This window comes from Sander lucioperca, chromosome 9 (genome assembly GCF_008315115.2).
Source record: "Sander lucioperca isolate FBNREF2018 chromosome 9, SLUC_FBN_1.2, whole genome shotgun sequence".
In the NCBI taxonomy this organism is placed as follows: Eukaryota; Metazoa; Chordata; class Actinopteri; order Perciformes; family Percidae; genus Sander; species Sander lucioperca.
Genome location: NC_050181.1, coordinates 40694136 through 40709922, shown reverse-complemented (window position 1 = coordinate 40709922; position 15787 = coordinate 40694136). Strand labels below are relative to the sequence as shown.

Genomic DNA, 15787 nt, shown 5'->3' with positions numbered 1-15787 from the left:
AGTCCATGACAGGTGAGGAATGGACTGTTTGACTTACCTATACTGCCGTAGCTGTACTAATATTTTATATTAACTTGTGTTAGTTGGGATCGAATTAAGTAAAACTAATAGGTATCTTTATACTTCTGCAAAGAGGTCACAAGTATTCTTATTTTTTAAATATTTTGGATTTTTTAATTGGGGTTCTCAAATATGTTTCCATGTGTGAGCGGACTGTAATTTTAAATGTGTAGTGAATATTTTTTTGGCTAGCTAGACTTTTTAAGGCCAACAAAAAATAAATCAAGCATTGTTTCACAATCATGTTATTCCCCGGTTTTATTCAAGTCGGTGTTCCAATTGAATCAAACAAGGTAAACAAATGCAATTGTAATCCTGTAACACCCGTTTGGATCACTACAACCACCAACAAAAAGATTGTCCCACTGCAGCCACCGTACATGTGTCTGACGACAGAGTTGGTTAGCACTTGGGAGTCAAACATGGCCGGTAGAGGAGGCAAACAGAGTCGTTCGGGCTCTGGCCTATCAAGTAGAAAATGTGCAGATGAGCAGGAAGATGAGGAGCAGCCGCTACAGGCTGTTTTAGTCGCTGACAGCTTCAACCGGAGGTTTTTCCCGGTGACCAAAGACCAGCCAAGGGTAGGCAGCGAGCTAAGCTAACGTGGAGCGCTAATGGTAGCTAGCTAACCAATGTCCATGCTGTAAACAGTGACAGGGCTGCTCTGACACTGGTGAAACCATTTTAACAAAGCTAAACACGTAACTTTAAAGCTATTATTTGAAATGTTGTGTTGTTTATGTGTAATAGTGCTTCGGTAACGTTACTTGTTTTCAGTTTCCACCGTGACGCTGTACATTTAACGTTACTTCACTCATGACATCTGTCACATTTTCAATGATGACAGGCTTTGCTGCCGCTGGGTAATGTTGCCATGATCGACTACACCCTGGAGTTCCTCACTTCCACTGGGGTGCAGGAAACATTTGTCTTCTGCTGCTGGATGGCCAGTAAAATCAAGGAACACTTGCTGTAAGTTTCACTAATTCTGTGTGTGTATTTTGCAAATTGGTCTCAATGAAAGATATTGACCTGTCCCTGTGTCTGACAGTAAATCAAAGTGGTGTCGACCCACCTCTCCAAACACAGTCCACATCATCACCTCAGAGATGTACCGCTCCCTAGGGGATGTGCTCAGGGATGTTGATGCAAAGTCCCTTTTGCGCTCCGACTTTGTGTTGGTCTACGGAGATGTGGTATCGAATATTGACATCAGTCAGGCATTGCAGGAGCACAGGTAAGAGAAATATATTCCGAAAAAAATGACATTATAAGGTATCCTTTGACTGTGTTGCTCTAATACTGTTCTATATGTGTCATTTTGTTCATGCACAGGCATCGTCGCAAGATGGAGAAGAACATCTCAGTGATGACGATGATCTTCAAGGAATCATCGCCAGGTCACAGGTCCCGCTGTGAGGAAGATGATGTCATCGTCGCTATGGACAGCAAGAGCCAGCGGATTTTACACTATCAGAAGACACAAGGGCTGAAGAGGCTACAGTTCCCCATGGTAGGAGTTTCACATTTTTATCACATCTTTAGCTTACTTGGGCTTTGGATTGATTATTAACAGTCGTTCCTGTTTGTTTTGCAGAACATTTTTCACAGTGCAAGTGATGAGTTTGAAATCAGACACGACCTCCTGGACTGTCACATCAGTATCTGCTCCCCACAGGTTAGTTTCCAGATAGAGACAGGAGCTATTGAACTCCCTGTTAGTGATTGTGGTAACACAAGTTTTCTCATCATTCATTTTTCAGGTTGCTGAGCTCTTCACTGACAATTTTGACTACCAGACTAGGAATGACTTTGTCAGAGGGATGTTGGTCAATGAAGAGGTATTGCGCAGCCATAGTTAAATTTTTTAGAAGTTTTCATCATGTTATGCTACTGATTCAGTGCATCATTTATTGTATTTCTGTTTAGATTCTAGGCAACCAGATACACATGCATGTCACCAAGGATGGTTACGGTGTCCGGGTGTCCAACCTTCTCATGTACGATTCGGTGTCGTCGGACCTTGTGCGCCGATGGGTGTACCCGCTCACTCCAGAGGCTAACTTCATTGACCAGAAGGGACGAAGCTGCACGTATTCTCGCCACAACGTCTACCGAGGATCTGGAGTCAGCTTGGGCCACGGCAGCCAGATGGTGGAGAACGTTCTCATCGGCTGTGACACTAGCATCGGTGCTAACTGTTACATTTATAACAGCGTCATCGGTAACAACTGCGTCATAGGTGAGCTCTCTGACCAGCAGCATTTGTTTGTGTTTGAAAGTAGGATATATCTAAGTATGTTATAAAAGTGGTGTTAACAGTCGCCGATTTTTATCACAACAGGTGACAATGTAACCCTAGACCATGCCTACATCTGGAATAATGTTCACATTGCCAGCAACGTGGTGATCAGCCAGTCTGTGGTCTGCGACAAGGCTGAGGTCAAAGAAGGCGTGAAGCTAAACAAACAGTGTGTCTTGGCGTATAACGTAAGCGATGCATGTATTGTCATTTCTTTTTTATTGTAATTAGCTAAAAGCTGATAGATCAAATTAGTGAGTTTGGAGAGCTGCTGTTCATGTTAAAGCCCAGATTATCTCGACCTCCTCACTTAATTTGCTGGGAACTGTTTTTAAGGTGGTGATTGGACCAAACATCTCTCTACCTGAAGGCACCGTGGTGTCCATGCACCTTCCAGAGGAGGAGGAGGAGGAGGATGATGATGAATTCCTGAGTGACGATGCCCAGGTTGGTCACAGCAAAGACAAAACCAAACTGAAAGGTGTGTATTGTGCGTACTGACGTATACATGAGTAAACAAAATGCTTACACGTTTGTGGTAAAGAGCCATGTGTTCATCTGTCCTCCAGTGTTCAACCCAGCAGAGGTTGGAGCAGAGGGAAAAGGCTACATCTGGAAGACTAGCAATCTGGATGACACAGAGGATGAAGAGTTGTTGCACTGCCTCTGGGGTAGGATAGCAGCATGGCTGGCTTGTTGAGTTCATCATAGTAAAACTGCCATTTCCCATAATGCTATAGTCCATGTTCCAGCAGCCTGGCTTTTGTCTCTTGTGCAACAGGTTTGGTGTTGAACCCTGACCCTGAGAGTGAAAGTGAGGACAGTGAGCCCGATGATCCTGATGACCCAGTGATTCCCTCCCCCGAGATGGATGATGTCAAAGGTGAGAGTTTCACCTGTCTGCCCCCTACTGGCCAAAGAGATAAAATACCAACAACATATAACTGCATATATCTGTTTAAAATCTTCTCTTCTTCTTTATTTTTTTAATGCATGAGGTCTTACACCTCCCTGTTATGTCTTTGGGTTGAGACATCCTCCTTTCTGACTTGTTCTTTGGTCTGTTCATGTGTAGTCTTCCAGATGGAGGTGCTGGGGACTCTGCAGAGAGGTTTGGAGGAAAACATCAGCTTTGACAATCTTGTACTTGAGATTAACTCTCTCAAGTGAGTAGGAACTTAAAATTGCCCGCAGTTCTATTGCTCTCTTTCAAAGTGATTGTTTTTTGCACACTCAGTTTTGACACACTCTTTCCCTTCAGGTACGCCTACAACATCACTCTGAAGGAGGTGATGCAGATCTTAACCAGAGTGGTGCTGGAGTATCCTTTCCAGCAGCAGGGCCCACAGCTTACCCCATCGCAATACGTTACTCTGCTCGAACCGGTAAGTGTGTGTTGTTGTTTTTTTTAACAACACGTTCATGTAAGTGTAGACACAATAGGATTAAAGATTTTATTTTTGTCTTTGTTCTCTTCTCAGTTATTAAAGAAATGGGCGCCGGTGTTTAAGAACTATGTGAAGAGAGCACAGGACCATCTAGACTGTCTGTCTGCCTTTGAGGAACACTTCCTGGAGCAGAAGAGTCACTGGGCTGCTATGTTCAAGGTCAGGGCCAGTCGACATTGCCATGTACACTCAGTAGTCTGCTGACTCCAATACAGGTTGAACACGGGTTAACAAGAAAACATAGTTAGTCATCGAACATCAGGGACCATGTAATACTGCAGGTTACTCTGCGTTCATCCTGGACTATACCTGGTGCTGATGATGCTGTGTGTTTGTTTTTTCTTCGTCCAGGTCCTGATGAGCATGTATCAGCTGGAGATCCTGGAAGAGGAGATGATACTGCGTTGGTTCTCCCAGGGAGCCACCACCGACATGAGCAAGCAGCTACGCAAGAACCAGGGGGTAGGTACAGGCTGAGATGGGTCACACTAGTTTTGACATCATTTCACAATTATCCTGTAGAGGGTTGAAGTTTGGATGATGTGATGAGATGATGTGTTACCAGCTGGTGCCAGCACAATAGATGTAAAACAGTACAGAGCAGGGCTGGGCAATATATCGACATCGATATATGACAGTAGATATCGTCTTAGATTTTGGACATCGTAATATGGCAATATGACATACTGTAAGTGTTGTCTTTTCCTGGTTTTAAAGGCTGCGTTACAGTAAAGTGATGTCATTTTCTGAACGTACCAGACTGTTCTAGCTGTTTTAATATTTGCCTTTACCCACTTAGTCATTATACCCACGGTATTGGTGATTATTTATCAAAACCCTCATTGTGTTAATATTTTGTGAAAGCAGAAATTGTCAACCCTACAATATCGTCGCAATATCGACATCGATGTATTTGGTGAAAAATATCGTGATATTTGATTTTCTCCATATCGCCCAGCTCTAGTACAGAGTATGGAGAGCATTACGTTGGTGTAAAATACCAGTAGAGTGTAAAGAGTTCAATAAACACAGTTGGGCTTATTGTTCCTTTCTTTGAACGCTCAGAGGAAAGTGCATTGCTTATAACCTGGCACGTTTATTTATGTAGCACCTTTCACCGAGGCAATTCATCCTTTTTAGATGTTTTTTACATAGGGAATAAAATGCGTTCAAAAACGATTCAAGACAATGTAGATGAAGATAGAATTTAGTAGAATCAAATGAATAGAAAGGAACACAAATATTAGACACAGCTGTTTAACCACTATGACTTGATATTAATATAAACTTTGTATGGAGGACCAAACCAGACTTGCAAGGGAAAAAGAAAAAAACATCAGTTAAATAAATTAAAGAGAAATAAAGACATCAATCACATAGGTGGGTTTTTCAAATGATCATTTCCTTTTTCTAGAAATTAATATATACAATCTAAATATTAAAGGGAATAACATAACACTGTATTTGATTGTGATTGGTATGACCTATAATCTTGTTTTGCAAAGAGGAGTATGTTCACTCATCTGACCTGTCCATCAGCAGCGGGCCTGCTGTGTATTTGACAAAATCCACGACACCCTCATTATTTACATATAAATTACATCACAACCCAATTTACAATTAAGACCTTTTTTTTCAAATTACTTTAATGTATTTGTATCGTTTTTGGTAGCAATTGTGATGGAGTTTCAGAATGCTGGATTTCTCACACAACCCTGTCCCTTTTATATTTTTTCTTAACAGCTTCAAAAGTTCATCCAATGGTTGGAGGAGGCTGAGGAGTTTTCAGAGGAGGAAGGGAAATAATGAGGACTTAAAAAAGGACAAAGATGAAAAACTTAAATTGTTGTGTGAATAAAGGGATTCAGGCTGTTGGTTTTACCCTCCACAGTAGATTTCTGCCACTTATATCCATCAAAATCTCTTCTGTACAGTTCACGCTCATATTCATTTCATCACATACTACCATGTCATGTAAGGGCTGTGTGTTATGAACATCAATATCCAAATAAAGAAGAAAGACCCTCGGACTGCTTGAAAATGTATCTCACTTTTCTGTCAACAACACAAAATGTCTCACTATTAAACAGTTGCTTTAAGGTTTTAAAAAAGTGTTTTATTAAATACAAGGACCACATCACTTAAAAAAAAGATTGTGTACAGTGTTTAGTGTTAATTTTTTTTGTCTACATACTGAACAGTGACTGCAGGTCATAAAACAATACAGTAAAAACAATTAACTAGGAGGTAGAAGATTATTCTGCTAAATCCATTCAGTACAAATCCCCTTGAGATTGGATTTTAATTCCATCCTGTTGGACATGATGACCGGAAAGTTGGACTGACCGTGACAAGATATCACGAATTTCTTTGATCAGGTTCACAGTTAAAATCATGCAATCAAAAAGATTGTGAAAGTAGAAGAATGTGAAAATAAATGATTACACAACATGACTCATTTAAACTGACTGACTTGATCTAAAAAAAAAAAAAAAAATACAATTTCATTAGAAAAAAAAAAATGTTCCCTTTACAAAGTAGCTTTGAATTTCAAAAATCCTGCATTGAATGCCTGCTCCTCAGGTGTTTTATCAATTGCAATGCTTGTAATAGTTGTGGTCCAATGACTGCTAAAGGAATAAGATACTGTAGCTTAGAGGCAACATCAGGTTTCAAGCTAATTTGTACTTGTCATAGCTTGACATGTTACCGTACACCAGTAGACCTACCAGGAATTTATCTTGTACCAAGGCTCCATAGCCTAGAACAGTGTTTCTCAAATGGGGGTACGTGTACCCCTAGGGGTACTTTGGAGGACTGCAGGGGGTACGTGAGATATTTAACAAAATGTTTAATAGCTACAAGGCTGTTGTCCAGAACATTGTTCCTCTTTATGTAGACTTTTTTTTTTCCCCACCAAAAATATGACATTTGTGTTGCCTTCTTTGGACCTAATCTTGCCTTCCTTCCTTCTACTGTCCTTCTACTTTTTACAAGTTTCTCGCTTTTTTCGATGTTATGTTACTGTTTTTGAAGTTTTTGATACTATTTCCGACCTATTCATGCCTTACTTCCTCCTTCTTTCTACCATATTTTTCCAAGGTTTTGAATTTTTTACAGTTTTTGTCTCCTTTTCTCATCAGCATTTAAATGTTTTTTCAGTTACATGCTGTTGTTTAGTAAATCTATCGCTGACATCGCTGTATTGTTCCTCTTAATATAGACTTTTTTTTCTACCAAAAATGATTAGCGCTGGTCAGGGGGTACTTGGCTTAAAGAAACAATTCAAAAGGGGTACATTATTGAAAAAAGTTTGAGAACCACTGGCCTAGAAATCTAGACGCACCCTAGCGGCAGCAAATGTAATTTGCAGCCAGGGTCAGTCTAGCAACTCTCCGTTGGCTTGCGAGCTGGAAAAACCAAATTCTGGTCAGGCCAATCACATTGTGTTTAGAGCCGGTGGGTGGGCTTAACATAAGGACGGCAGAGTTGCGACGGTTCTGCGTGAATTCCCTGCTACTTGAAAACAAAGAAGATGGCTGCTGCTGCTGGCGAACAGCGGTCTTTCGAATCGGCTTTGGCTGCGACTCTGGAAGACTTGGAGTTAAGCACTGAAGTCATTCTTAAAAAAGGAAGATGTGTTCGGAGTTTTGCCGACCGGATACGGCAAAAGTTTAATCTATCAACTAGCGTTGCTCTGGTTGGTTATGAGTGCAGAGGGAATTTGAAAGACAACCATTTATCCCGCCCCTCGGATTGAGCCCTGCCAATGGTGAGTTCCCAGACCCAACATCTTGATGTGGGTCTGGCTTGTCAGGCTAAAGGCTCCACTGCCAGTGCTCGCATCATGAGGTGTAGGATTTTGAAGAGAAAAAAAAAATTAAAAAAAAAATATATATATATATATATATATAGACTTTTGACATCTTTTGTTTGAGTGGTCCATTCAGTAAGAACATTGGATAAATCAATTTACCTAAATATTTAACACTAACATTAGAGAAAACAACAGTTTAGAAAATACATAATTAACTTGGGTTTTGTCTAATTGCAAACTAAAATTGTTGTTGCTACCTTTTAATTTTTGTAAAGTAAGTTTTTGTATTGTCTAATTTGCAATTGTCTTTCTAAAATGTTGTGCTTTCTATGTGTGTCATATTTCATCCAATATTGTTGTGTTTTGCCCCCTCACAGCTTTATAACCTTGCAATATGGCAAGTGACAAATTATGTTAGCATCAGGGTAGTGCCATGGAATCTTAAATAAAACACCGGAGGCAGTAATGGGGCGCCCAAAAAGCTGTTAAGGCCGTTAACCCCGCAGTATCCACGTCTTCAAGCCTACTTTGACCTGTCATCCTGTTTTCCCACCAAGCCGTAAATGACCTTGGCTAGAAGCGAAGCCCCTGTGATGCCAGTAACAGCAGTCAGCATCTTCCACATGCTGGCTGATCTCTCGTGCCTGTCCATGAAGCTCCTGTAGTCAGTGGGCACCAGGATGAACTTGCGGCCGTCCTGCGGGGCCTGCAGCCTCATCACCTGGCCCCCCTCCAGCACCACCTCACCAAAACCAGTCAGGGTGCTCCCCACACGCAGCAGCTCCTCGCTCTCCTCCATCGCCACTGGTTTCTCCCCGCTGAGGCCCTGCATCACCAAGTTCCCCAAGCCCTCCTCAGCACGTCTTACATTGAAATAAACCCTGTCCAGGTAGCACCCAGAGGCCTCTAGAGGGTTTTGAATCTTCACATACAAGTCAGTGATGTAGGCTCCAGGGCTGACCAGACTGAAAGGCACAGAGTTGTTGGTTTCTTTTCTGTTCATTGTTCGAGAATTCCTGCAAAAGTAATCAAAATGTTGTTACGAGGCTAGTCGTTTGATAAAAAAACACTTTTGGTTTTATTTTGTAGAATAAATGTACCATGTCTTGGTGATGGAGTTCCAGAATTTCCAGTGCTCCTCAACTGCTATCTTCTGAATCACACCGAAGCATCGTGGGACAAACTGGCTGGCCAGAGGCTCCCCATCCGCCTGGACCAGACCTTCAAAAACAGATATGAAGGAAACTATCAAATGTCTGCCATTGATCCCATACAAAACTGCATTTACTCAAATGTTCATTGTAGTTTGTACCTTCTACAGCAACATACTGAAGTCGCTTATGGGGAGATGCTCTTAGCACTCTGACCAAATGTTGATCTGGCTTGAAAATGGGTATTTCCTAAAATGAAGAAGAAGAAAAAAACCCCTCAAAGATTAGCATTTTAAAATAAATTACAAGACCAGAGATGCGTTAATAATACTTAAACAGGACTTAAACAATGATGTACTTGCCTTCAGCTTTTCCAACTCTTTTTTCTTTTCTTGGTATAGATGATAGAAAAGGCCAGAGAAGGCAAAGCTGGACCCGACACCAACCAAAACCAGCGGGTTTACAGGAAGATCACCCATATCTGTAGCTTATAAGGAAGGTGTAATAAGGTCAACATAAGTCAAAGTAAACTACTGTAGGCCTAAGGTTACACATACTGACATAGTAATAATCAGTGCAGAAGTACGTTGGTTGCTGGGAAGAAAAATTACAGATAAAGTGGAAAAAAAACGTACCTGCTAAACTAGCAGGTAAAACTCGGACACACCTGCAGCTTGGTCACGAAATCGAAAACAAAAGCTGTTGGTTCTGGTTGAGTTTCATTTCCTGCTTTGTCAACGTTGCGTCATGTTTCATCAGCCAATAGGAAATAAGCAACGTTTTGCTTATGATATTTTTGACCACCAGGTGGCAGCAGTGTCCTGGTTGAAACCATAGACTGAAACATCTATTACTTTTCTTGCACACTTGGACCTTTTTCACAACAGACATTTTGACTTGTCATAGTAGGAAAAGCACAGCTGAAATTGATAACCTTAACGATGGCTCAATTCCATCAAGTGTCCCAGTAAGCTATTTCAGTGAGTCAGCATGCACAACACCAGGGCCTCTCCTAAGTGGAATGCAGCCATCATTAATGGTTTTGAATACACTTGTGCTTTTCCTACTATGACATGTCAACATGTCTGCCGTGAAAAAGGTCTATGGACACTGTTCAGTTTAACATTCAGTGTAATTAACTAGTAATGTGTTAAAACATTTGGGTTTCAGTAGGCTACCTGAACTCTGTTTGTTATTAAGCCCACACTCACTTAAAACCAGTGGTGGAAGATACTTTGTAATCATGTTCTTAAACAAAAGTAGCAGTACCACACTAGAAAAATACTCCATTACAAGTAAAAGCTCATAATTAAGATTTTAGTTTTTAAACACACACACACACACACACACACACACACACACACACACACACACACACACACACACACACACACACACACACACACACACACAAACAACAAACAAACAAATGCACTTGAAGTACAGAAGTGAAAGTACTCATATGATAATAAAGTACTTATTAATGAGTACTAATTTCTTTGCTGTATTTACATATCAGTGTCACTTTATTGTTGTGATTGGGTGATGTGGCATTCAATTTACAACTTTTTTTTGTGGGTAGTTTATTTTTTAACAATGCATCACATTTTACAAATTGTGCACACCTTTGTATGTAAAATCTTAATCTAAAAAGTAACTAGTAGCTGTTCAAAATTTAGTGGAGTAGATATAAAGTATCTAAAATACCTCTAAAATGTATTTAAGGATATTACATGGATAACTGCAATTTGTAGGACAAGAACTCCTGGTTGTCACAAGATGATTACTGTAGTAGGAAATATGAGTATTTCCATGTTATGCTGCTATATAACATTACATTTTAGAGGAAAATATTGTACTTTTTACTTCACTACATTTATTTGACACATCAGTTACTATTTATTTTGCTAATTAAAGTCTCTGCAAAGTGTTTTCATTTGGCTAATTAGTCAGGTGTTAGTTTTTGGTACTTTAAGTACTTTAAATTCACTAATATTTTTTTCACTAATATTTTGAATGCAGGACTTTTACTTATAACAGAGTATTTTTACACTGTGGTATTTTGTCCTCTGAGTACTTCTTCCACCACTGCAAAAAAGCACTATGTATGTCTGAGTCAGCCCTGTCTCTCTGAGAAGACAACTCTTACTTTAATGTCCAGTTTAATAGGTAACTTGTTACCATGGTGTTATCCTGATTATTGTTGCCAATCTGAAGGATATAGTTATGAAAGCGATGATTTACAGGCTGAGTCATGCTGCATTTATGTAGACTGTAACAGGTTTCATGCGTCTATGAGATGTGAGCAGCAGCAAGGAGGATTTTCCCTTTTCAGATTGGTTTATAATAATGACTTTTAGCAACCTGAAGATATCACTACATCCAGTGTTTCACAAGATATGAGAAAGGTAAAAAAAGTTTATAGCAGAGTGATATTTCTTTTCTTTTCACATGTTATCATCTCATGACCATCTCAGATTTTACCCTGCAGAGGTCAAGATCACCTAAGTGCACTCAACACTGAAGCATCTAATCCTTTGATTTTGTCTTTACTGAAAGTTGCCAGCAGTAATACCTACACCCATGCATCATAAAGTAAACATGTCACAGACTTTGCTAGCTTCCTTTTTCTCTGCCTCTCTATGTTTACTGAATAGCTGACTCTTGGCAAACAGTGTTTGACTGTGAATACACACCTGTTTTACATGTATGATCATATATTCTCCTGTCATTTGAATGCTTTGTGCACCTGTTGTTTCCATCCTATTTTCCCCAGGCTGTGAAATGAAATGTGAAAGAATTGCTGACTAATAAACTGTACATACCACTAGAGCTGCTCTTGTCCCTTAGTTACTCATTACTTGATTCTGGCATTCATTCCTCGTCTGTCCTTGACTGCTCACTGAAAGCAAAACGGCATTCAGTTCAAAATAATGACGTCAGTTTCCTTATTGTTGAAACACCTTTGACTCAAACCCTCAAACGTGTGCAACCTTGGTGTAGCGTCTCCAACCATGTATGGAACAAACCCCTCTATTGACACTGACGACACCAACAGCCTCTTATCTCTGTGGAGATATGCAGTTGCTTCATGAATGGATTAATGCGAAACAGAGCAATACATCATGACAAAATTATGAATAATTTTTCATTTTTTGCTTAATGAATAGTTGTTATTCTTATTTCATCAGCCAATAATGTCCATGAATCCTCCTTTCTGACTTTCACGGCTCTAAATTATCTCATATTTGTTTTACTCACTGATGAGTGAGAGCGGACAAAAGACACACTGCTTCAGAGCAGCCAGGATGTTTATGCAAAACTATTTCTCTGCACTATTTCCCTACGGTATAAATTAATTTATTATTTTTTTATAACGAGTGGCACAGGAGCTGTAGCCTAGTTATCCACTAATAACACAAATGTCTGCATTTTTGTTTTGCGCATCAGAAGCCCATTGACATAGGAGACTCCGTGGCTTTGAAAATGGAAGGTCTAGTGCTCAGTAACACAAGTAGAGATGTTTACCTCAGAAAATATTTGGTTGAGTTAAATGAACAAGAGTCTACAGCCATAGACACAACTTAAGACACAGTTGAGCTAAATGCTATTACATGCTAACATGCTCACAATGACTAATAATGCTAATGTTTACCAGGCTAAATGTTTATCACATTCACTTTCTTAGTTTGGTGTGTTCCCATGCTAACATTTGCTAATTAGCACTGAAATCAAAGTACAACTGAGGCTGATGTAGATGTCATTTGTTTTGCAGGTATTGAGGCTGCGTTTACGTGACATTGGAGGGTTGGTAGAGATGGGAATGACAACTTGCGAGCACATCATCAAGACGGTTGTGTAACTACAGAGTCGCTCGTATGAGCATTAAAATACTGTGCATTGACAATGTGACGACCCTTCCCAATCTGCTTGCCTGTGATGTTCTGCTCCTTTGACTGCAGGTACTGGGAGTGGGCGGGTAGGTGGAGCTGGGAGGGTCGTCTGCATAGATATAGAACAATAGTTCTATATCTATGGTCGTCTGTACCTGGCCATCTGGGCGTGGCTTACAGAAGGCATAAAAGACTGCCCTCCTGAGAGTCTCACTCTCTCTCAGCTGGTCCTACTGCATCCATCCACCATTTTGTTCTTTGTTTGGTTTGTTGCACCTTACAACACACATCACACCATTCATTCACTCATCCACACATGGCAAACACGACTGATGTCTTCTACATTTACACACCCCACAATTGTATTTATGTTGAGTTAATTTGTGTTATTAGTCTGTTTAGTTAAATAAACTACTTTTTGACTAATTTATCTGTGTGTGTGTGACATCCCTTTTGCTGCTGCTCCCGATACTCTGCTTGGTCATATGTGAAGCATCCGTTCACATAAGGTTAATACAACCCATATATTTATCTTAAAAACACTCCCGGTCCTCCTCAGCTGTGAAGCCACGTACTTGTTGTCCAAGCCCGTGTGTTCTCGCTAAATAAATGTGTGCAGCATTCACTGTCCCGTGGGAAATAATGCAAAGTCGAGCCTCATGCAGATCACCCTGATAGATAACCAGAATTATAAGTCAGAATGTAAATTGGGCCACATGGTAAGCACAATTACATTAACCTAAAACTAACAATTAAAATGCCACAGCCCATACTGTTTTTTTTAATTATTAGAATATAGACATTAAGAGAATAAATCGTTATGCAAATACTTTTACTTTTAATACTTAAAGTACATTTAAAATCAGGTACTTTTTACTTTTACTTAAGTAGGGTTGTCATTGTTGTACTTCTACTTTTACTAAAGTAAATATATCTCTGGTTATTTGTACTTTTACTTAAGTACTGAGATTCAGTACTTCCACCACCACTGTCCTGTTGTGAATTCAAACAAAACCACTTTGTTAGGTTGAGAAAAAGATCATCGTTTGGGGTAAATAACTACATAGTTACGTAACTCACGTTTGTGGCATTAGTTGCTAACGTTACTTGAGAAAGTTAACTTACATAGCCTATGAAACAAAAACAAAAGTCAACATTACGCAACATCATCTTTTGGTCTCCCACAGGACACTTGCTCTCCCAGGTGAAAGTCCTGTGTAAATTGGGAGTGGTGGGGGCAGCATATGACATTATCCAAACTATTGGACACATTTTAATATGACCTGTTGGTGGTGCTAAATGGAATTTATGGAATGTTGTGAGTTGTTGAGATATTTCACTAAAAACCACAAATGTGAACCTCATGGTGGCACTAGAGGAAAAGTCAGGAGATCACAAAAGTCATTGGAAATTATCCTCTGGGGACCGTGAATGTCTCTACAAAATGTCATCCAATAGTTATTGAGATGTTAACTTGTAGATCAAAGTGGTGGACTGACCAGCGGACAGACAGACAACCAGACAGACAGACAGTTCAGGTTGGCAAATCCACGGGGAACTGCTACTAAAACATATCATCACTGTTGGGTTTATGCTGCCTATACGTGCAGTTTTGGTGACTTTTATGTTTCCATTTTAAATTATGGATGACATGCTTGAGAAATTCCATTCAAATGGTTTGTTGTGCGCTTTCAACGCCCATGAGATATAATGGAAAAAACATGTTTTTAACAAAGCAAAACAGAGCTGTTTTTCTTAGTTCCTGAAGAGATGACATTTTTGTGATTGCAAGCTTGACAAAATTAAATAGTATTCCTTGTCTCATTGTTTTATCAGGATGTATGGACTTTATCAGGCATTAAAGCAAACACACACACACACACACACACACACACACACACACACACACACACACACACACACACACACACACACACACACACACACACACACACACACAACGTGCACTCAAACAAAGATTTACATTACTTTTGGCTTCCCTGCTGGGAAGATAATTTTGCTCTCTGATCTTTATTTCAGTTTGATGAGCTTGCTGCACCTTCACAACTACCATCATTGCCTCCATTGAAATATCTAGTCTACTGACTGACAGCTCATAGGTCAATTCAGACATTTATATCAGCATCTCAACGTACTCCACAATTACCAACAATAAATAATTCCCACATTCATTTTGAGCAATTAAGGCTTTCATTTCTGTAAATGAGACCCCTAGCAGCCTCAGATTGGCACCATATCTCATTTGTCAAGTGATGTACGTAATAAGAATATGCTGCTAATCTATTGGTGCAAACAAAAGCTTCCATAGTTACAATCTAAGAAAGATGAGAGAGAAGTTGCTTTTCCTCTTTGGAAGCAAAGATCATCTTTATTACAGAGGGTTATGAAAAATGTGTTCCTAAGATTTCCAGGTCGTTTCTGATTAGAAACTCAGGTCGAGGTGCTATATGAATATTGTTAAAGTATCAAAAAGGCTCAATCCACAGAGAAATGCACAAAGCCCGTATTCAGATAGTAAAACCAGACCAGTAAAACACAAGGTAAAGCACATGCTGCCACTGGAGGAGTCAGTGCATGGGGAAACAAGGACCGGTTCTGTGCATTGTTTTCAGTTATGTGTTTTCAACATGGTTGGAAGTCAATGGCACAATTCTCATCTCTTCACACTATGCACACTGATAATGACAGAGCAACCATCTGACCAGAGACAAACACACTGCATGTTTTTCCACATTGCTGGCCATTCTAGAGAAAGCAGACATTTTCTTCAGTCTTCCCACACTGTTTTTTATGAATTAATAGCTTTACAACTCATCACATATGTGCACCATGCATCATTCTCTGAGCAGTAGCATTATCTTATCTGAAAGCAGTGTGTCAGCTATGACTAGCTCCATATCTGAGAGCCAACTGAGAGAAAATGTTTTTTATTGCATGTAACTACACAGTTCATGTAAATTTCTACTTACAGTATGGTCTTCTATATGGTCTGAACCAATAATAAAAAAAGACTTAATGGCTCTTGTGTGTATTTTGTTGGACTGTGAATGTGAATGATGATGACCTAATCTGTAAATGCTGTTTGTGTTGCCTCA

General features: G+C 39.8%; 2 protein-coding genes across 4 annotated transcripts; one reads left to right on the top strand and one right to left on the bottom strand.

Moving 5' to 3' along the window:
- Window positions 1–416: 416 nt before the first annotated feature.
- Window positions 417–5907, top strand: eif2b5 (eukaryotic translation initiation factor 2B, subunit 5 epsilon). The gene is made up of 16 exons (XM_031306831.2): window positions 417–641; window positions 908–1032; window positions 1112–1297; window positions 1396–1573; window positions 1658–1738; window positions 1824–1901; window positions 1990–2302; window positions 2405–2550; window positions 2699–2843; window positions 2932–3033; window positions 3144–3245; window positions 3438–3528; window positions 3624–3747; window positions 3844–3969; window positions 4162–4272; window positions 5554–5907. The coding sequence occupies exons 1-16, from the start codon at window positions 441–443 to the stop codon at window positions 5614–5616; spliced, it is 2172 nt and encodes a 723-aa protein (XP_031162691.1). The 5' UTR covers window positions 417–440; the 3' UTR covers window positions 5617–5907.
- Window positions 5908–7891: 1984 nt separating this feature from the next.
- Window positions 7892–9515, bottom strand: LOC116055073 (mitochondrial ubiquitin ligase activator of nfkb 1-A). 3 transcript variants are annotated; one of them, XM_031306834.2, is made up of 5 exons: window positions 9414–9515; window positions 9141–9259; window positions 8940–9027; window positions 8728–8848; window positions 7892–8643 (listed from the first exon to the last, which is right to left on the bottom strand). In XM_031306834.2, the coding sequence occupies exons 2-5, from the start codon at window positions 9255–9257 to the stop codon at window positions 8151–8153; spliced, it is 819 nt and encodes a 272-aa protein (XP_031162694.1). In that variant the 5' UTR covers window positions 9258–9259; window positions 9414–9515; the 3' UTR covers window positions 7892–8150. The 3 variants fall into 3 exon arrangements, with proteins under 3 accessions (XP_031162694.1, XP_031162695.1, XP_035861500.1); XM_031306835.2 differs by having other exon boundaries at window positions 9141–9265; window positions 9414–9508; XM_036005607.1 differs by having other exon boundaries at window positions 9141–9272; window positions 9418–9505.
- Window positions 9516–15787: the final 6272 nt, after the last annotated feature.